General features: G+C 42.5%; 1 protein-coding gene across 4 annotated transcripts; it reads right to left on the minus strand.

Moving 5' to 3' along the window:
* Positions 1 to 1,176: 1,176 nt before the first annotated feature.
* On the minus strand, positions 1,177 to 22,406 carry LOC103553247 (glutathione S-transferase A4-like). Of its 4 annotated transcripts, XM_008523718.2 has the most exons (8): positions 22,066 to 22,288; positions 15,845 to 15,934; positions 15,377 to 15,483; positions 14,178 to 14,229; positions 9,649 to 9,781; positions 8,606 to 8,747; positions 3,422 to 3,553; positions 1,177 to 1,460 (listed from the first exon to the last, which is right to left on the minus strand). In XM_008523718.2, exons 3-8 carry the CDS (start codon positions 15,461 to 15,463, stop codon positions 1,338 to 1,340), a joined length of 669 nt encoding a protein of 222 aa, XP_008521940.1. In that variant the 5' UTR covers positions 15,464 to 15,483; positions 15,845 to 15,934; positions 22,066 to 22,288; the 3' UTR covers positions 1,177 to 1,337. The 4 variants fall into 4 exon arrangements, with proteins under 4 accessions (XP_008521940.1, XP_070442316.1, XP_008521941.1 ...); XM_070586215.1 differs by having other exon boundaries at positions 15,845 to 22,406; XM_008523719.2 differs by lacking the exon at positions 15,845 to 15,934 and having other exon boundaries at positions 22,066 to 22,290.
* Between the last annotated feature and the right edge of the window lie 631 nt (positions 22,407 to 23,037).

Below are 23,037 nucleotides of genomic sequence, written 5' to 3' on the forward strand. Positions count from 1 at the left end.
ACTTAATTTTTATCGGGTCAGACTCTCCGCTTCAGCTGGGGTTATAGGAAGAAGTCATCCCACACAGAGGGGCAGGGTTTCCTCTGAGAAGCCTTTTCTCTCACTGTGTCTTATCCATCATGTGGTGGCTGGTCATGGCTTTCTCGGGGTGCAGAATGAAACGGGGTGATTGGCTACATGCTAATCCCCAGGTTGGCATTCGACCACCCTGGGAGCAGGAAATCAGGCCTCACACGGCCTGGGGAGGGGTTGCTGAATGGCCCAGGTTGTCATAACTCTGTGATGAGCCCGTCCTCTGAAGAGGGGAGGAGGAACAGAGGGGCAAGGTGTGGTCAGGAACGGTTATGCCCTGTGGTGGCCCTGAGGGAATGGCATCAAGTCTGGCGAGTCGTTAAGTCAGTTCACTAGGAAGGACATTTTCACGGATACACACTCAGCCAGCCTGGGCAGGATTTCCCCGGAGCAGGGTGGAGCTGGGAGAGTCGTGGACCCCAAGCCGTTGGCAGGAGCCCCGGTCCAGACCAGAGACCACTGGGAACCACAGTTGTGCCTGGTCACCCTGAAAAGCTGCCCCTTCACCAGGTCAGCCCCTCCATCCCCCACCAAACAGCCCTGATGCGGAGCTGAGCTCCAAATCACACGACTTTGGAACACAACAGCTATCTTTCAAGAAAGTATATCAAGGCTAGGGACTCTTGGGTCAGTTTGCATGAAGAGTCATCGGTTATATCTCAGTCTCAATGCTACTTGGAATTGTTTCACCAAAGCAAAACCCAGTCTTGGTGGCTATGTTAGGTGGAATAGGGGTGTCTAATTGTCTAAGATTTTTTTCAGGGTCTCAAAATGGTATTCCCTGGACATTGTCTGTCCCCCACATTTCCCCTTTGGATTTACTAGTGTCGGCCATCATCATGCTCCTGATTTGCCCTTTGCCCCCGTTTTTCTTTCCCAAGTCTTCAGCATCAGGGTGGGTGTTGGAGAGAACATGCCCCCTAAAGTCTCTGCTCCCTCTTCCCCCACTGGTGCCCATCTTGATGCAGATGGCAAGAACAGTGCCCTATGTAGGCCACCACCCTAAATATATCAGCCTCCGATTTATTTACACAGAACAGTGATTTCACAAAAGTTGTAACCATCCTCCACGACTGACAAGCTTAAAAAAATTTCACCCATCAGAACGGTTTCATATTGCATTTAATGAGATTTGTTATTGATGGCCATGTGGTTTTCTTCTTTCCAGACATTTTACTCCTAAGATCTACGGTTTGCTTTGATTGGCGGCACATGCTGATGCTGCGACTGGATCATTCCTGCTGCCATCACAAGGCCTGCAGCCATCACAACTGCAGAACGTTCCTGACTGTTTTCACATAGTGGCTATCCGGGGGCAGCTTCCTCTGACTCCCAGGCTGCAGGAACTTCTTAATTGTAGGAATGTTGCTGATTCTTGTTTTAAATGCCTAAAATGAGAAATGGTAAAATCAGGGCCTCAAGAAAAATCACAAGCTTCAAGAAAAATCAAAACTTTGTCATGAAAGGAGGATGTTTAGACTGGCAGTTTATGGAGCCCAGGGTGCTGAATTTGACTTAATCACTCAGCACATGTTGGCTGGATGTTCCTGGGAAGGGTAATACACTTGCTGGTGTGTTTAGGATGAGTTAAGCTATCTTATTAAAAATCATTGTCCGGGTCTGGCCCGGTGGTGCAGCAGTTAAGTGCGTACGTTCCGCTTCAGTGGCCCGGGGTTTGCCAGTTCGGATCCCAGGCATGGACCAACACACTGCTCATCAAGCCATGATGTGGCAGCATCCCACATACAAAATAGAGGAAGATTGGCACAGATGATAGCTTGGGGCCAATCTTTCTCAAGCAAAAAGAGCAAGATTGGCAACAGATGTTAACTTAGGAAACATAGGTTTCCAAGAAAAGAAAATTGATTATGTATATTATGGTACATCCCTGCAAGAAATATAGCCAGCAATTTAAAATGATATTATATATAAAGGGAAAGAGGAAGGTCCCTGTATTGACAGGGAAAGATCTCTAGAACGCATTGTTTGATTAAAAAAAAAGCCCAGGGCAGAACAGAATATATACTATTTTCTGTTTTGTGTAAAAAAAGTGAGGAAATAAATATATATTCACATTTCCTCATATCTGCATAAATAGGAACACTGGAAGGATACACAGGAAACTAATAAATGTGATTATGGACCAGCCCAGGGGCACAGTGGTTAGGTTCCCATGTTCCGCTTTGGCGGGCCGGGGTTCGCCAGTTCAGATCCCGGGTTCACTGGTTCGGATCCCGGGTGTGGACATGGCACCACTTGGCAAGCCATGCTGTGGTAGGAGTCCCACATATAAAGTAGAGGAAGATGGGCATGGATGTTAGCTCAGGGCCAGTCTTCCTCAGCAAAAAGAGGAGGATTGAAGCACATGTTAGCTCAGGGCTAATTGTCCTCAAAAATAAATAAATAAATAAATAATAAAAGTGATGATACAGGCAGGAAGGTGGGAGAGCCGTGGTGGGAATGAGATTTCTCAATTTATACCCTCTTTCTATAGTTCTGATTTTTCAGAAAGATGTGACGACTGCCCAATGAAAATAAAATCCAATAAAATGATATGGCAGAAGAATATTTGTTGACATGTAAATATATTTATGATCATTGAAAAAGATGTTAAAAGCAGGCCACGAAACAATACTTAGCATCACCTTATTTGGGGGAAAAAAATGTAAAATAATAGGTCAGAGTCTAATGTAACAACATTTGGCTGCTTAGGTCTTTTTCTTTTCTTTTTTTGGTTTATAGAAATGTCTAATTTAGGTTGTATATTGAATTTCTTTTGTAATAAGAAAAAATGCCGTTCTTAAACGACAAAACCTGTGGTCACCTATTAGATACAATGTTTCTAAGGAAGTGGAACAGAGGCCAGGCGAGGAGTGGCAGTGGCAGGATTCAGAGAGAGTGGCCTGAGGATGGGCAATGAAGCAAGAGGGAGGCAGCGCCACCCAAGCAGAAGCTCTGAACAATCGACAGACTTCGCGGGGGCTTTGGCATCAGAGTGATTGGGGGAGTGGGGTGCAGAGTTGTCTAGTGGGAGCTGGGGAGGGAAGCAACAAGGACAGACTTCTCAGCCTTGCTTCTTCAGGAAAAACCACTCAAAGCACTAAAACATGGAAAACACTAAATGCTTATGCTAGAAACCAAAATAACCTATTCTTTCTCCCTTCATGAGGTTTTATTTCCTCACGATCCTATAGTGTAAGGAAAAGAAAGTTATACAAATGAATAAAAGTAATGATTCTTAAAACGCTCTTCTGAAGTTTCTTTTGAGATTGACCTGGAGGCATATTTTGCTGAAGTCTTTGTCTCTATTCATTGCTTCCTGGGCTTTGTGTGGCTGTTCACACACTACCTTTAGCAGAGGGAAGTCAGAAAGAACAGAAGCATCGAGTTCTTCCACCATTAAAACAGCTTCTAACAGTTGTATGTCTGCCCAACTGAATTTGTTGCCAACAAGAAAATCCTCGCCATGGTCTTTCAAAATCTACAGAAAGGAAAATAGCAAAGAGTATCGAATAAATATAAAGACTATTTTGCTAGGTAAACACTTACAAAAGCACAAAATCTTTTGTACAGATCAAATTCACTCAAGAATTTTCTTCTTGATAATCTCCAAGAATGCTGACAAGGAAAGGATGAAACCAACACTCTTACACTTTGCTGTAAATTGGCACAATCTTTTGGGAAATTTGTTAGTGATTTTCTTGAGGTGTAAAGTGGTGGAACAGAGTTCTGTCTTGTAAGCCTGGAGCTGGTTAAGTAAAACTGTCCCCACCAGTAAGGGGAGACACAGAGGTCATGGTTAGCTAGAACCTGGCTATTACACCAGAGGTGGGAATATGTCACCAATGAGATGCCAGAAGCCCAAACCTGTGCCTTTCTACTACCCATTGAAAAGTGAATGTAAAAATTCCTCAAGTGCTGCTTTGAGTAGCAGATGCACAAATACGGACTGACTCCGTAAATAAGGAACAAGATAAATCCAGGACCACATTTCTTCCTGTGATACATACAAGAATAAAAATACATGTTAGTATGTGATGAGGATCAAGCTGCCCCAGGGAGAAGCCCAAGGGGTCCTGCCCTACATACTGATCTATATCAATCTCTGGGAAGCATAGGATGTCCTGATCTGATCCAATCTGATTCTTATCTAAAGTTATAGGACCACCCAATAACCAGACCCCACCCGCACTGATACCATTTTAACGACTTTTTTACATGATCTTTCCTTTGTCTTGTAAAGAAATAACTCACCTACCTACGCCTTGTAAGTTTAGCCCGACCCTCAACCCATTGCAGCTCTTACTGCCCATGGGTTCTGTCCCCATGCTACTCCATGCTATTCTCTGAATAAACGAGCACTACTGCCAGACCTTGAGAATGCAAGAAATCTTTCTTTCAACTCCTCGGCTTGCCGAGCCTGCATCAGTATGAATGAAAAAAATGTCAAGAATCAGTGAATTCTAGAGTATCCCAGCCAAGGAGTACTCTAGTAACTGTGAAGACTAAAACAGTCATGAAATATATCAAATACATCAAATATATGGTTATTCCTGCTGAAGACAAGCTCACTGTTACAAATTAAACATTATGTCATTTGTACATGAGACAACTCCTCCATGAGACCAAGGAAATAGTCTTACAAAAAGGGAGAATTTTGAGCCATAGAGCCAAAAATAAGAGTGAACTCTTTAAGGAGTTAAAAATGTTTAAAATGTTCAAAGAGATAAAGAAAAGAAAGGCATGTAGGAAAAATACGCATATGGATTTGAAAAGAATAGAAGCAAAAACTTTGAAATGAAATATACAAACAATATAAAAATACTCAATGGAGGGGCTGGCCCCGTGGCTCAGCGGTTAAGTTCCCACATTCCGCTTCGGTGGCCCGGGGTTTGCCGGTTCAGATCCCGGGTGCGGACATGGCACTGCTTGGCAGGCCATGCTGTGGTAGGCGTCCCACATATAAAGTAGAGGATGATGGGCACGGATGTTAGCTCAGGGCCAATTTTCCTCAGCAAAAAGAGGAGGATTTGCAGCAGATGTTAGCTTAGGGCTAATCTTCCTCAAAAAAAAGAAAAATACTCAATGGAGAAGTTGAAAAAGAATATCAGGCATTTGGCAGATAGATCTGAGGAAACCCACAGAAATAAAGATACTGAAAATATGAAAGAGAAGTTAAGACACACGGAAAACAGAATGAAGCTCCAACATGTATGTACCAGGAGCCCAGGAGGACAGCATAAAGAGAAGAGGGAGGGGCCAGCTGGGTGGTTAAGTGGTTAAGTGCATATGTTCCGCTTCGGCAGCCCCAGGGTTCACTGGTTCGGATCCCGGGTGCGGACATGGCACCGCTTGACAAGCCATGCTGTGGTAGGTGTCCCACATATAAATTAGAGGAAGATGGGCATGGATGTTAGCTCACGGCCAGTCTTCCTCAGAAAAAGAGGAGGATTGGCAGATGTTAGCTCAGGGTTAATCTTCCTTAGGAAAAAAAAAAAGAGAGAGAGAGAACAGGGAAGAAGCCATCTTCAAGAGTTATTTGGTGGAGGAATTTCTTGAAATCTTTAAAAAGAGGGAGAATCTTCAGACTGAAAAGGAACTCCAAGCAGATTAATAAAAACAAATCCAGAAGTGAACACACTGCATTGAAAGTATATCAGATAAAGTCTAAAAAACATCAATACAGCACCACCAAAGGAAAAATAACCACACTAATAGCAGACTCCTAAACAGTGGCAATCAAGGCCACAAGACACTGGTAATAATATCTTCAAAGCATTAAGGAAAATAATTATTAATCTAGAATTCTATAACCATCTAAATAATTATTTAAGAGTAAAGGTAAAATGAAGATATTTTCTGACAGAGACTGAAAGAGCTAAACACTTACAGACCCTTCCTGAGAAAACTCTGAAAAATACTCTTCATGTAGAAGGAAAATATGCCCAGAAGGAAGCCAGGAGAGGCAAGGAGCAATGGTGAACAAAGAAATCCCTTAACACGTCTACATAAGTCTTGACTATCAAAAAACAAAGGGTGCAGGGCTGGCCCAGTGGTGTAGTGGTTAAGTTCGCGCACTCTGCTTCAGCAGCCCAGGGTTCACAGTTTGGGATCCCACCATGCTGTGGCAGCATCCCACATACAAAATAGAGGAAGATTGGCACAGCTGTTATTTCAGGGACAATCTTCCTCACCAAAAAAAAAAAAAAAAAAAAGACATTGAAGGAGTATAAAATCAAGTTGTATCTAAAATATTACTCAACAAAAACATAAAAAGAAGAAGACAGGAGAAGTTTGGAGGGAAGTTAAAGCCTTGTCTTATTGAGAGGAGGATAGTCACTCATAGTTTAAGAAAAAAATGTTTATCTTCCAAACCATTAGAAGAAAAATTGGGAATAAAGAAAATCTGATCAAGCTAACAGGACGGAGAAAAGGAGGGAAGGGAACGGCAAAGAAAAGCTTTGTATTTGCAAACAGAAAACAGAATAAAATGAAAGAAGTAAATGTAAATATATTAATAATGATAAAACATTTGTCTATATGACTCGAAAATATAGGGTTGATTGAAAAAAGGAATTGGACAATAAACTTACAGTATGGTACTGTGTATGTAAAAATGTTTTAGGATCCACTTATGTAAAAATTTTTTAAACAACCCAGAGCCAAGTCTCTGTTTTAAAAATGGACAGCACTAATCTGCGTCAAATTCCTAAAAGTGGTTGCCTCAGAGAGGGAGAAAGGAAGGGATATAATATTTGGGTACAGTCCAAAGGAGATTTCAGCCATCCGTATAGATTTGTTTTAAGGAGACAAAAAACGTTTATAAGCAAGAAAACAAAAGTATTGACATTTGTTAGTATCAAGTGGTAGGTTCTGCTTTCGAAAATATTTAAAATAATAGAATAACAGGTGGAATTATCTTCAGTATAAGTGGATCATACAAAAATCTGAAAGTAAATAAAAATTTATTATAGTGAAAAGACTGGAAGGAAATACATGAAAATAACTGACATTTATCTTTTGGTGGTAAGAGTAGTAGCGATTTATTTCTTTCATGTTCTACATTTCTGTATTGTCCCCTTTTTTATATAATGAGTATCTGCTTCTCATAAAGTACTTAATAAATAAATAGTATCCTAACATTATTTAAAGAATAAAAACAGGAATAAAAAAATTAATAAACTCATTGGTCTCCTTTGAAGATGCCAGATAACTAACACATTTTGAAAAGTGGTGAATAAAAAGTAAAAAAGCATTTATCCTCCTTTCCTATATCAACCATACCCCAGGGTGACCAAATATATTATGTGGGGAAGATTCATTGTGTTGAAAGTATTCCAGCTAATAAGTGAAAAGAGACTAACAGGATTGGGATGTGAACACTTTGCACCCACTAATAAATCTGTGGGTCTAGACATTGATCATCAATCATGTTAACGTCACAAGAAGAGTGACAACCAGACAACGTGTGCTTTCCGATGACCTACGCAGCACTCCCTGTGAAAGTCTGGCCTAAATCATCAAACCTGAACCTGACCAAGCTTCTAATTCTAATTTCCAGTTGACAGGAAACCTAGAGAATAAGTGTGTATGTCGCAATTGGTAAAATCCTAGACTGTGGGAAACTGGATACGACAAATGCAAGAGGAAAAAGAGAGAGCAAAGAGACACCTTACAGATGAAAAGAGGCTGAAGACATGTAACTGACTAATTACAATGAATGAACTTGAATTTGATCCTGATTTGAACAAACAAGTGATTTTAAAAGTCTTGGGAAGTACCGGATCAGGCACACAGATTTCAAAGGCTGTGCTACGATAAAGCACTCTTTAGCTCTATAACTTTAACTCTGTGACTCAAATAATCATATTAATTTTTTTAGATGGAAGGTGTTTCAACAACATTGTACATTGTTCCCAAATAAACACGAACTCCTTGAGCTTGTCTAGTACTGTGAGGTCCTAGCAGAACCCTTAATTATAGTTATTAAGTGATCATTGTTTCCCCAGGCTAAGACTGAAGATAAATACCACAGAATTCTTTTGCCCTGCAAACATTTAGCTACGGAACTCTGTGCTAACTGACTTTCTCATCATGTCACAGGCTGTCCTTTAGTGTCTGGAACCTCACAAGATGTACGGACGGGACTTTTGTAATTAGTATTCACTCCAAGACGACTTCAGAAAAACTGTAACTTTAAGAGACTTCGTCTTTTACATGAGCCATGATTAGTCTACAGTATTAAACCCAAAGAAATATCTGACGGACGCAGTGAATTGGAGGTGGTGAGGCCTTGGGCTGATGGCTTATTTTAAAAATCAGAATAGAAATACCGTATCCTTTCATTGAACTTGGTTTATTGCAATCCTGTCTTGTTGGAGGTTCCATAATTATGCATGTCTGGAATCCTTATTTAAGTTTTGGTCCAAATGCAGTAAAGCTCTAACATTGCTTCTGTCTTTTCAGACATTCACTCTTTAAATATTCTTATCAGTAACAGAAAATGTAAAAGTCCCAGAACCTTATAGCTTACCTTTTCAAAGGCAGGGAAGTAACAAGTTTTAGCTTTCTTCACGACTAAAGCAAGATTCTCCTCTTTCTCCCCAGGGGTTTTAAATGCAGCCAGAGCAATCATCATCATGAGGTCCAGGGTGCCATCAGCGTACATGTCGACCCTGACAAGTCAACATGGGACTCTCATTCCGAGAGGAATCTTTGAGTATGGAGTTCCCTAATCTGCCACTTGTATGGTATAAATGGATATTGGAGCAAATAACTTGATTCCCTCTCCCCCAAGCTTCCATGCTTAGGAATGATTTCTGGAACCAGTACCAGCCAGGAGACCACGGTACAGTAGGGTCTCTGGAAATGTTTATTGAAAAAAGGAACATGTGAAAGGATTGAGTACCTCTAAGTTGAGGCCTTGTGTGCTTTCCCTCTCTCTCTTAGAACCCTGCCTAGCTGCCACGAGAACAAGCTCAGGATGAGAGAATGAGAAACACATGGTCCATTTGCCGCCCAACCAATCATCAGCCAATAGCCAAAACCAGAGCCTCGTGGCTGACTACTAGTTGACCAGACATATGAGTGAGACCAGCCAGGATAAGTCAAGCCTGGCCCAGATATGCTGACCACCCAGATGACTCATAGTCTGGGGAGCAAAAAGAAATGCTTGCTGATTTAAGTCACTGTGTTTCAAGAAGATATGTTATACGGCATTATTTGTGGCCGTAGATCGTTGCTACAATGCTCAATATGTATTTGTTTGCTGAGTCATTCATGTCTACCTTCATGCAGAAAAGTTTACCAGGTTATCTTATGAGAAGACATTTTCTTAGGAGTGAGGGGAGATTATGAGAATGTTGACTGCAAACCCCTAGGAGGGGAGATCTGGAGTATTTATTCAGAGCTCTGCACAAGACATGCCGGGTGTAGCAAGGTCCTCTCCCCTGTGTTCATTCCTCTTGCCTCCTCCCCTCAGTCCAGGCTGAAAGGCTGCACCTGAACTAGGTCTTAGCTGGTGTAGGATGACAGAGCCTGGAAAAGAATCAAGTAGAGGCGTGAACACTCTGGTACCTGACTCTCTCCTTCAGGTCTTTCCCATACAAGTCATACTTGGCAGCAAGGTAGCTGAGGATGGCTTTAGTCTGTGTCAGCACCATTCCGTCCATTTCAACCAGAGGCACTTGGCCGAAAAGCAGGCGTCCATCTATGGTTCAAGCAAAGAGAGGTTGAGATGCTCTCCTTCCCTGGCTGTGGTGAGCCTGCAGGAGGGTTCACTTCTAATTTCATTGAGTGATTTCTAGTTTCATCCAAAGTGGGGAGTTAAAGGGAGCAAAATGGCGGGGTGAGCTGACCCGGGATTCTCTCCCCTCCAAAATACAACAAAAGATTGGAAGAACTGAATTTCAGAGAATAAACATAATGCCAGCTCGTTAGAGACCTACAATACCAAGAAGGAGGAGATCATAAACCTAGCTTTACACCTTCGGAGGCACCGGAACGGTAGGAGAGAACATTGCTCCCTCCCCTAGAGTCTGCGATCGCTGCGGCCCGGGTCGGGAAGGAGCGGGGGAGGGGCCACGCGACCGGGGGATCATCCAGGACTCCTACCGCTGATTCAGTGGAGACCCGCTGACGGGGGTAAGCTTCCGTCCGCGGGGACCCTATAAATCAAGGGCCTCGGGAGACCAGAGAACAGAACTCACTTGAACCCAGACTAGCGCGTGTAACAACCCCTCCCCCACAGCAAAGCCAGTGGGCGCAGCCATCTTGCTCCAGGGCGGAGAGCTAACACGCCGCTCTCGACCCCCATCTAGTGGCGACAGGCTGTAACTGCAACTGAATTCTACCACCATGAGAAAAACCACTCCTCTACCATCCAGCAATTTATAAAAGCCCCAGACCAGAAGGAAAACAATAAAAACACAGAATTAAGTCCTGAGGACTTGGAATTAGGTAAACTAAGTGATAATAAATTCAGAGCTGCTATAATCAAAAGACTCAATGAGGTAGAGAGAAAGAGAAACAAGCTGAGTTCTGGAGTTACTTCACAAAAGAGATTGAAATCATAAAGAAGAATCAAACAGAATTACTTGAGATGAAAAACACAATGGACCAGATAAAACAGAATACGAATTCCCTGAATGCCCGTGTAGACAATATAGAGGAGCAAATCAGCATAATCGAGGACAGACAGGCTGAATGGCGCCAGACAGAGGAAGAAAGAGAACTAAGAATTAAAAAAAATGAGGAAAATCTCCGAGAGATAATGGATTCAATGAGGAGTAAGAAGATAAGGATCATAGGAATTCCCGAGAATATGGAAAAGGAAAATGGAGCAGAAAGTGTGCTTAACGAAATTATTGAAGAGAACTTCCCAAATCTAGGGATCAACAGAGAAATGTGTGTAGAGGAGGGTTTTAGATCTCCTAGATTTGTCAGTGTAAAAAGACCCACCGCAAGGCACATAATAGTAAAGTTGGCAAATAGGAATGATAAGGAAAGAATACTCAGGGAAGTAAGGGAAAAAAAGAGAATAACCTATAAAGGAGCCCCTATCAGACTGTCAGCGGATTTCTCTACAGAAACCCTACAAGCTAGGAGAGAATGGAGTGATATATTCAAAGCTTTAAAGGATAAAAACCTTCAGCCAAGAATACTCTATCCAGCAAGAATTTCCTTCAGATATGAGGGAGAAATTAAATCTTTTCCAGACAAACAAAAGTTAAGGGAATTTGTAACTAAAAGCCCTCCATTACAAGAAATCCTCGAGAAGGCTCTCATACTTGAAAAAAGAAAAAAGGGAGAAAGGGGACACAAGCCACAGACTAGGGAGACCGATGGATAGAACCAGAACAGGATAGCAAATATTCAACTATAGCATTAGGGTAAAAATAAGGAAACTACCAAAACAAGGACGATCTTAGCACTCTAACTACAAATTAATAAGACGAGCTGGAATAAAAAATGAAAATAATTATTTAGGAGGGCAAGAGCAAAGGGTCTAAATCAGTATTGGTCGAGTAAGTAAGAGACCACCAGAGAACAGACTATATTATACACAAGATTCTAAATACAAAGTGGGGAGTTAGAGACTCCAGCTGTTGAGGAAATGCCGACCATTTGCTTCACGGAAAATCTGAGATTTTCTTGATGGTTTCATGCATTTTTATGGGTTGGTTAATCGTGATCATTTAAGGCTTTCTACATTTACTATGATTATGTCATAGTATAGGCGCTCTGGTTCCCAAAGTTTAGGGTCAATAAGAATCATCTGGGGGAGCTACATTGTTAAAAATACTCACCCTATCTCCCAGATGTCCTGATTCAGGGGTAGAGTAAATTCTTTAAAAAATCTGAATCTTTAAAAAGTACAAGAGGTATCAGTCTAGGTCTGCACAGCATCAGGACATCACAGCAAGAACGCTGGCAAACTTGGGTCTGAATGCCAGGTTTAGCCCTTTCCAGCCATGTGACTTTTAAGCAAATGACTTATCTGAGCTTCAGCTTCCTTTTCCCTAAAATATTAATAATATCTACCTAGCAGGATTTTAAAAGGATGAAATGAGAAAACATAAGTAAAACATCACATACCATCAATAACCAATGTTCAGTAAAATCAAATTCTCTTCTTGGTGAGTGACTGCCTATACGAATAATGCATTCAAAGACACCCTACAAATAGTGCTCTTCTCATGGGATCTTGAGGAAATGAGCAGGCTTTTCATTTCATTCACACCTGTGCATTCTGAGAATAAGGATCTTTACCCAGACTAGGAATCAGACCTCACCAGTGCATTGGCAAAGGCCACAGTTAATTTCCCCAACATCCTCTACTGCTCCTACCTGACTCAACGAGAGGCAGTCAAAGATGGTGGGAGAATACCACTGAGGAACCCGTGACAGCTTTCCAGGGAGCCAGGGACCCTGTCTAGCTGGATGACTTTAGGCAAGTCTCTGACTTCCATGAGCCTATTTTCTGATCTGCAACAGTATCTGTCCTGCCCATCTTACTGCGTTTCTTCGAGTAAGAATAAGATCAAGCTTGTGATCGTGCTTTGGAAATACCAGTACTATTACTAATGGAGAGACTGCAAAACCGCCATTGCCTAAAGGTATTTCTACCTTTGTTCAATATTAAACGAGCATCTGAAGCTGAGCTCTGTGCTGCTGCTTCAGAGTGATGCAGACATCCATTAGAAATGACCCCTGCTTGTAGGAGCAGACGAGCTTCTTCAGATGGATTTTTTTTAAAAATCTCAGGTCAAGAGTACAGGAAAGGATCTTTGAGATGATTTAGTTCAATTCGTTCATATTATAGACGACAGTACTGTGGAGGCCAAGGGAGGCAAATGTGACTTCCCAAACTCACACAGTTGGGGGAAAGCCAAGCCAACGGAAGTGGGCCTCCTGACTCCTGGTCCAGTGCTCCCTTGCGGTCCCTCTCTGCCTCCTGTTCACAAACAACAGTAACGCCCAGGAGGGCGTCCCAAGCACGACAGCAGCATCATAGACTCAGGAAGGGGTGGAAGATTTCAGAGGCTGTTAGAGAGCACTTCCTAACGGAATGATCATGAGAGAGTTTACGGAGAGACAGTCATTTATTGATTCAATACATATGTATTTAACCCCTACCATGGACAAGTGACTGTCCTTGTTTGGGATGGAGTCGGGCAGAAACAAAGAGGAAGGAGAGCTTCATGGGGATTTCAGATAATAAAGTTCCTGGACAAGAATTGAAGAAGGAGTAAGTGGGCCTTCCCCATTCAATGAGATCTACTGGTACATTGCAATATAGGAAGATAAAGATTATTTTTACTTTATGGTCAGGAGACAGGATGTAGACAAGCTAAAAGCCTTGCCCAAAGTCATACAGTTTATAAACGGCAGATCTGCTGACTAGTATTCGAATGTCTTTCTTAAAAAATAATTTGTGTTAATTTCATGACTGTTTATCAGCAAAAATGAGGACACCCAGGTTTCCTTAGATAAGGAAAATAACATTATGGTCGTTAGGAGTTTAAGAAGTACCATGAAAGTACTAGTCTTTTCTCTAAGTGTGAGAATTTTTTCTGAGGAATTGTAAAGACTAAGAACTACTGCCTCGATCCAAATTTAATAAAATTTCTACAGTCTTGATTCTACAATTGTGACCTGATAAAATGCTTGCTGTTAATATTAAAACCACCAAGAACAAGTGGATATGAATCATGAGAACTGGAGAATATCTTAGGTAAAATTCCCTTCCTTCTGTTCCCTCCCCTCCAACCCACTGGATCATTATTTAAGAATTTTTAAAGATTTCTTCGGTGGGATGGGGAGTATTGAACCAATTGGCACTGGGTCAACCCATGCCATCCTATCTAGTTGAGGCCAGCGTCATACCTACTTGATAAGCTTTTACGAAGGCTAAGGAGACATCGCAGATGACAAATTTAGCTCTGTGCCAGGGACACAGCAAAAAGTCAATGTCAGCAGTCACACTATTCGCCTTTTTAATAGTTGTCACTCTAGAGCTCTGTGTTCTATAATGAAATGAATACTTCCTAGAAACAAATTTCATTTTTTCCCCATAAGATAACATTGAATAAATGTAGGCTCACCCTTCTGCAACTTCTCGTATTGTTCTCTTGTTTCAATAAATTCTTCTTCAAACTAGATAAAGGATAAAGACATTGTTATCACTTACAGGTCCTCAAAAAGAGAAAGAGAAAGAGAGAAATGCCCACGATATAAAATGCCCAATGGCTTCCTGCATGAAAATTTAAAAGGATTCACAAAACTATCAACTACCACATAGCTGAAAATGCTGACAGAGTATGTGTTTAGATTAGCTTAGACTAGCATGAGATTGGCACCCCTTTTTGGTTTTTGTCAACTTAAAGGATATCCCCAAGCCCCCATCCACATTTCTCCTTTTCTTCACCTCAACTCTTCCCTCTCTCCAAACTCTTGTCCTTTTCTCCAACTTCCCCATTGACCCCTCCTCTTTCCTTTCCTCTCTTTTCTTTATTCTCTCTGTTCTGTGTTATTCTCCCTCCATATCAAGACAAATTAAATTTCTCTTTAATGCTCACATATTCAATGAAAGGGATCCAAGGATCATTACCCAGGCGGGGTTCTCATAATTTATTGATGGAGCTTCTAAAACTTTTGTGTGAAAGAGTGACTTTTTCCTCCCCTAAACCTTGAGATGGGGGTAGGATCAGGTGAACAAAAGAAAGAAGGTAATGAATCCTTGTCCTGGAGGAGATGACATTCAAACAGGAAAAAGGAGTCTACACCTGCATGAAACAAAACAACTTGAAAGCACTTGTGAAAATCTATGGAAAAGTCAGTGGAGAGGGAATTGAGAGTTAAAGAAAGAGCTCCATGGGGCAGCCCTTTCAGAGGAGGGTTCGAGGGGAGGCCAGACTGCAGCCACGCCTAAGTCTCCAGTTGGCAGCCACAAGTAGAACAAGACTGAGGAGCCAAGGCAGAGGTGAAAAGCCGCCGGGAAATCAGCTGGTCCCATTGAAGAGGAAGCTCCAGATGTGGGTCTCCTCTCTCTCCTTTGTCTTACGATCCACCATGATCTTACCAGCCCCTACAAAGCTTCCATAACGCCTCTCTAGGCTCTACCTTCCAACCCCTCCTTAAACAGAGGAGTATTATCCCTCCTTCAACTCTTACCAAAGAAGACTGTTGGAAAGGGAAAGAGTGGGTACAGTCTGAAAGCATCCTCCTGAACTTTGAAGGGGGAAGAGGACCACTTCAATCTCTCCCAAATTACCCTCCTTACTTTTCCCAATCAGGAACCGACCTCCACTCCAGCTGCGGCCAGCAGCCAGCGGATTGACTCCATCCTGCCCCTGCCACGAAAGTAACAGAGCTTGGGCTTGGCCGCCATGACTCCTGGCTCGAGGTCTTCTGAAGGGCAAAACAGGAAGAATATGTTTAAAGAACAAATTAACACACACTGTATGGTGTGTCTCCACTTATAACAACTCTAAGACAGGCAAAACAAAACTATTATTTGGGAAGGCATACACAGGGGGCAAAACTATGAAGAAAAGCAAGAAAATAATTATTCCAGAAGCAGGATGCTGGTTATGTCTAGTGAGGAGAATGGAGGTTGCGATTGAAGAGGAGCATGGGGGCTTCTGGAATGCTAATAATGTTCCATTTCTTAATCAGAATTAGTAATTAGTCTTTATAATTAATATTTAAGCTGTACATAAATGGTTTACACTCTCCTGTACAATTTAAGAAAAAAGAAAGAACAACCTACATCTATCAAAGTGTTCTGTAGATTTGAGAGATTGCCTCTGATGTTTTGAGAAAGGAACCAGGAGTTACTATGATGGTTTCACGGATGTCCCTGCAAAAGAAAATCTTTTTTAACAGTGGCAAGGAGCTGGGCCTGCTTGGATGGAAATGTTCGGTGGGAATTGGGAACTCTTTCATTTCTGTCACAAAACCTGAGTGCTGGGACAAGCACAGACGCAGACCTAGACAGGACCACCTGGCCGCCAAGAAGCTGCGTAACCTTAGGCCCATTCACTAAACCTCTGTCCGCCTTCACGCCCTCAGCTGTAACTGGAGAGCATTACCCCCGGGGACCCACAGTGTTTCAAAGCGAGTACAGCCATAATGAAGCGAACTAATAGTACTTTCTACCTCCTTGTCACAAGACCCACAGAAAGCCCACAAGCCTCCAGAAATCTGTTTCTAAGCAGTGGTCCCTTCAAATGCAGGCTGCATGGTCTTTCTTCTGTCTGGTTATTCTCTTAGTGATTTGAAACCCAAAGAGATTAAAACTCTCAGCTCTAGACAGCCTTCAGGAGATCCGTACCTCACACGGCTACTGTCATGACTCGGAGGCTCCAAAAGACACTGTATTTATCCTAAAGACCCAATCAAGAGTGAGGAACGAACACCGTGCCTGGCGCCCTGATAGTGAAATCTCTCAGACAAAAGGAGCGGCAGCAAGATGCCACCCTAAAACGATCAAGAATGGGGCAAGCTTCTTGCTGGCACCACAGACTCAACACTCAAAGGGCAGCAGCGATACGGGCCCTCGGAGGTGTGGGACTAAACCGGACAAGTGGTCAGAGTCTGCGGACCAGAGAGGAATGTAGCATTTTCCTTGGAGGTGGGGGGCAGAGTCTCCGGGTGAGGGGGGAAACTGTGCTCCTTGGGGTGTAACCTCCTGAATGCGGGTTCATAGCTGAGGGAATGAACGCTGAGAAAGCTGAGGGTGCAGGTGTGGTTCTGGCCCCTCTCACTTACAGCCTCCTCTGTGCCAGGCACGGGATCCACATTATGTCCTCAAACGGAAATAAGGGGTGTGACTATCCTCATCTTTCAAAGGCAGGGGGCTCTGGGCTTTAGAGTTGTGAGTCCTCTCTCGTACAACCTCATTCCATTGCTCTCCACCCCAGTCTCTTCATCCTTAAAATGAGGGGATGGTTGTGCTGCCCACCTCTGAGGGTTACTGTGAAGGCCCAGGATGGAATAAAGTAATAGAGAAGATACATACCACAATATCTGACCCATATCAAGTGGGTCACGCTTCTTTAAAGGATGAGCGGATTTACTGCTTTCTTAGAGTGTTTATGCTAACATTGGCTTGTCCATTCGTTTTATGTGATTTGTAAGTGATTGTTGCAAATGCAATTGAAATCTGTAAAAGGGAGCTAAAACTCTGGTAATTTGACTTGGACTCAATATTGTAATACAAAACATGTAAAAAGTAAAATCTGGTGTGACTTTTGCCTTTGTTTTGTGATTATGAGCATAAATGGAGCATTTTTGTAGCTCGCTGCTGTGTGGAAGCGTATTTTGGAATTTTATGTAACACCTTTGCACCCACCAGTTTCCTCCACTTCACTTCTGCCCGAACCTTGCACATTCTCAAGGCACATAGGAGACTGAAGGCAGTAACTTTGGGATCTGGAGCTGGATTACAAGGGACAGGATCACTCCCCACCCGGCCACCACCTCCAAGGCTTCCCTGGCGCCAACAGAGCCCTAGAAGAGCAGAGTGAGGATGAAGGAAACCCCGCCTCAGGTCAACAGGACCGTGGTCTGCAATGCCCCTTTTCCAGTCTGAAAGAAGGAAACTGTGTTCTCTTGTTGGTAATAACCAGCCTCTAGAAGGATAACTAGTCACTCCTTCTTGTAAAAATCTGTACAAATGTTTGTGTGCCCCATAAATCGCTGGCTTTGGCCAAGCAGCCCCCATTCTCCATCTCTCGGCCTCAGCTGCGTGGCCTTCTAAATTGGGCTCTCAGATGAATGCTGGAGGACCCAACTGGAGCTTGTTAAAAGATCCTCAGCAGGACGTAGTCCCTACCCCAACCCCTTCCAGGAGGAGCTGTTCATTCTAGAATAGCTGAGGGCACAGAGGGAGCCCAATACCTCTTACAGTCTCACACTCCAAAACCAACTGCTCCCCCTGGATCCTACACTGCAAAACTCTGACGAGGTGGCAAACTCCTGAAGGCAGGGGCACGTCTTAGTTCTTCCATCTGCTGTGGAAACAATCCAATGTTACCCCAGACACATGGTGGCTGTTACCTCCACGTGTCACTGAGATACCAGTTCCCAGACTTGTTAAGATTTTTGTGTTCAATCTTCCATTCTTTCTATCAACATCATTTATGGAGCTCCTACTATGGATAGCATACTAGGTTCTGCACTCCAGGCATTCATAGATAAATAACATGTAGCTCCCGCCATCAAAACCCTTACAAACCTTATACCTGGTGATGGAAACATCCAGACTATCAAGAGGTAAGTCAGAAGGAAATGTGTTTAATGAAAATACAATGTGGTATTACAGAAATTGAACAGAGCCTTAAGGAATGGGTATATAGTCACACACCACATAATGATGTTTCAGTCAACCATGGACCACATACAGAATGGTGGTCCCATAAGATTAGCACCAGCTAGGTGTGCAGTAGACTACACCATCTAGGTCTGTGGAAGTACACTCTATAATGTTCACATAATGACAACATCACCTAACGATGCATTTCTGAGAACATATCCCCATCATTAAATAACACATGACTGTATGAAAGTATGTTTGTTTGTCTGAGCCCCACCCCTCCCTGTCCCATGGCATTATAGGTTAAGGGTCTAAACCAAGTCCTTTAATCCTTTTTCCTTGACCTCCAATGAATTTAAACAAAGATTTGGATAAACCACAGCTTGGTAATACGGAAGACCAAGTCTAATTACGCTTCAAATAGTAAACCCAATTAATCTCATTGTTAAAAAAAGTAGATTGTCAAAGCTTAAAAGAACAGGTGCAATGGAAAAATTCATTCCGTCCATGGAAAATGAAGCAGCAGGGAACAGAGGAGCTGTGCTTTCTGATTTCACCCCAAATGCAAACGCTGTGAACCCAGCTCCTGGAAGACCCAGGACCCAAGTGGGCAAGCTGAGTACAAGCTCATGCCCATCGCTGCAGCTCTCCTTTCTGTGCCGCTGATTTTGGCCAACAGGTGTGTCCCAAATTAAAAAAACCTGGTTCACCAGGAAGGCTGCCCGCCTGGGTCTGATGACACTGGGAATGGAGTCCCACCTCTCACTTCTCCTGGGTGCAGCTTCACCTGAGGCGAGGAGTGGGCTGCACTCCCCCACCCAGAGCCCAGGGACTCATGGCCAAGGGGGGTGAGCAGAAAGCAGTGATGATGACTTTTGGATAGTCAGAGCGTGGTCCTTGGGTAACAGGTATGCCCAAAATCTTTTAGAAAATGTGGAAGAGCATGTATCTGAGTTAGACCCTGGATACCAGTAAAAACAAAGACCAAGGTTCAAACTTCAGCTCTACCCCTCACTGGAGCAAGCTTTTTAACCTCTCTGCGCCTCAGTTTCCTCACTGGTACACCAAGGCTGATAGTTCCTAATTCATTTTGGTCAGTTTTGAGGTGGAAATAAGACAAAGTGTGCAAATTGCTAAACACAGTAAGGACTCAAAAAATGCCCCCCACACACGCACACACACAGATGCACACACACATCTTTATCTCAAGATCGCAACAACATTCATACGTGGGAAAAGAAGTCAAATTTGCTTCTGAAAGGAGTGGAAGGTATTCTCCGGAAGTGTGACTTGGGTCCAGCAACATTCTCCCCTGGGAGCTGGTGAGACACGCGGGTTCAGTCCCTGGGCCACATCTACTGAATCAGAGTCTGCCTTTCAGACAAGATCCCCAAGTGATTCACTTGCACAGGAAAATAAAGTTTGAGAAGCTGGGTCTAGAGTGAAAACAACTCAGCTGCACCTGGGGACTGCGTGCGTGGCCCTGGGTTTTTCTTCCCTGGGGAATGCTGAGCAGGCACAAATTGCAGCACAGGTTTAACAAGCAGGAAAAGCAAATGGTGAAGTGCTGGAGTGTGTGTGGCTAAGAACAGAGAAAGGGAAGGGGAGAGGGATTTGGGGGGAATTATAAGTAAATTCCCCAGGTAAGATCATTTTTATTGACCCCTTATTAAGAGAGGAATTCCTATGATGTGAGGCCTTCGATTTCCAAGTTTCACAAAGTGCCAGACATGTGGGTTCCAGCGCGTGGGGAGACCCAGACTAGACCTCAGCTTCCCAAACTGTAAAACGAGGAGTTGGTTCAGACTCCGATAATCTCCTTCGTTTCTTCCAGTTTTAACAATCTTTCTGATCTTGTTTCTCTTCCCTTGTCTTCATTCTTTGCCCTCTGTTCCTAGCTGCTGAGCACCCATGTTAAGAAAGCAGCCAATTATTGGGGGGAGTGGGGGTGAAATTCTACTGACAACGTTAACTGTCATTCTGGATAATTTAAGCAAAACAACACACATTTTTCTCGATTTCAGTTAGAGCAGGCTTCTACTGAATTTTCTAGATAATGGAAATTTCAAGGGGTTCATTTATGAGGTTGCCAGTTTTAGCAGATGTTTGGGGCCAGAATACAAGATGTCAATTTTAGATCCATTATCAATAGGAATATCCTTAAGGTTCTCTTTGGTTTCTCTAATGGATCAGAATGGCCTATCAGAATGGATCACAACCAACAGACCAAAATTTGTCACTGAGACAAAAAACCCTCCCACAGAACCCTCTTTTCCTCATAAAATTTAATTCTGCTAGTTTGGAGAGATGAGAGCATTTGAGGTCTGAGTACATAATGCTTCAGAGAAGAACGTGTTGAAGCTGGAAGACAGCAATATTAACAGTAGAACAAAGACTTTCAGCGTAGCTCTGAAGGATACCTTACATATAGCTTTAAAGTTACATCCCATTTTTAATTGATTACATATGATTTCTCTTCTATTTTTCTAACATATGACACATTAGCAAAATATTTAATTAGCTGGATTTGACAGGTTATCGGGGAAAATCTCCTACATGGAACTAGCCCCTCCAAAAAAGAGCTCAGGTATTTATCGGACATTCTTACACACAAACAGCAGAACATTCCTTGGTGGGGAGCGACTAGGCGTTACTGATGTAACAAGATGATTAAGGCAGTTGCTCGATTCCAAGCTCATATGGGAAGCGTCTTCTCCAGAGAGCCCTATATTTCAGTTTCAGAAACTAAATTTCCTTCCCATTAGAGTCTAATGGATTGATTCATGTTCCCAAAACCCAGAAGAGGGTGATTTATATGCCCAAGGCCTACAAACTTACTTAAGTCAAAAATATACCTGAGTCGACGTAAACTATTATGAACTCAAAGTAAAAAGAATTTTTTTTAAATATATATATACCTGAATCAAGAAAGAGACTTTCATCTACCCAGGTCATTGAGGCCGCTTGGTGAGTTACCACAAAGTGAGTCACCACACGGCCCGTTGCTGTTTAAAGAATGGGACAAGTCCTAGAAAAACCTGTCAGGGCTTGACTGAGAGACTCCTGCTTTTCAACTGGGCACAGCCCCCTGGAGATGCAGGACCCCAGAGGAAGCCCCCAGTGTCAGACCATTTGGATTAAATCTTCCAAACACACATGGAAAAGATACTACATGCAGGAGATTTAATTGACCCTCGGGCATCATGGCACAGAGTGAGCGGTTCACAGTTCTTTTCAACTGTGTACAAAAATATGAGATTTGCTTGAGGAGGAAAAAATGTAATGGCTCAAAAATTATAAAGGTTTAAATTCTACTAAGCATGTTCTGTCAACCAATCAACTAAAACACCATTTGACTCTTACACACGAATTTCTGAAATTACATTTAGTGTGTGATATGGGTGTGGGGGCATTTCAATGTCTGATGTTATGCATATCATGCATAGGCAATGAAAACCTCCAAAAGGCCTCGTCTAGATTTGCTATCTCGTTTTCATTTACGGACCTACTTGGCAGAAAAAAGACCCGGTCCTTTTATTTGATATGGGCAAGTTTAGAAATAATAGTCATTAAATTAATCCCAAAGTTAAAACAACTGCCGACTATAAACTGTAAATTTGGCCACAAAAATCCCACCAAGCCCAAAAAGAGAACACAAGAACTTCTCCACTCACCTTCTCTCTGCCTTGCTCTCGTCTGGAGTGCTGTGGGCGCATTAAGCGAGGATTTACAGCCTTTTTCTTTCCAATTGAAAGCTTTGCGCAATCAAGGGATTAGCCAATAAGAATTCCAGTCTGTACACACCTCTGGAGCTTCGCTTTACATCCATTGTTTGTGTATTAGACAGCACATCAAGTTACAGAAGCAAGACGAAAGCAAAATTTCCAGGCTCACTGAACAAATATTTACTGAGTACCACTCTGTGCGAGGCATTGTTTTAGGCCCTGGCTCTCCAAGGGTAGACACAAGAGACCCATTCCTGCACCTGTAGTGCTTACATTCTAGGGTGGAAGACAGGCAGGATAAACATATAAACAAATAAATGCAGTGTGTCCAAGGTAATAATAGCAACAATGTACCAGATGAGCATGGCTTATGGATAAGTGAACTCTATGACAGCAGTGTTATAAGGGATGGGAGGGAGCAACTGGGAATATTCTGTTATAAGTATCTGCACCACCCATGAAGCGGTTATAGCATTATTTGAAAGCTCTCTCAACTTACTTGTAAATATATAGTGCAAATTCCAGGGCAATCACTAAAATGTTCTTTTTTTTAAAAAAGAGCTATAATTGACATGCTAAGAGAGGAGAGAAAATGGAATCATATGAAATGCTCAATTAAAACCAGAGAGGGCAGAAAAAGAGTGGAAGACAAAAAAAAAAAAAAGAAATAACAATGGGAACAAATAGAAAACAGTTACAAACATGGTAGATATTAATCCAATTGCATCAATAATGATTGTCACTGAGAATGGTCTCCAACACACGAACTAAAAGACAGAGACTATCGTGAGTGGATTAAAATAGTGAAGACCCAAGCATACGTTTTCTACAAAAAAGCCACTTTAAATATAAAGACTCCCATTGATTAAACAACTAAGATTGCCAGAAGGTGCCAAATGCTATGAAAATAACAATTGCATG

The sequence above is a fragment of the Equus przewalskii genome, chromosome 19, assembly GCF_037783145.1.
Source record: "Equus przewalskii isolate Varuska chromosome 19, EquPr2, whole genome shotgun sequence".
NCBI lineage: Eukaryota > Metazoa > Chordata > Mammalia > Perissodactyla > Equidae > Equus > Equus przewalskii.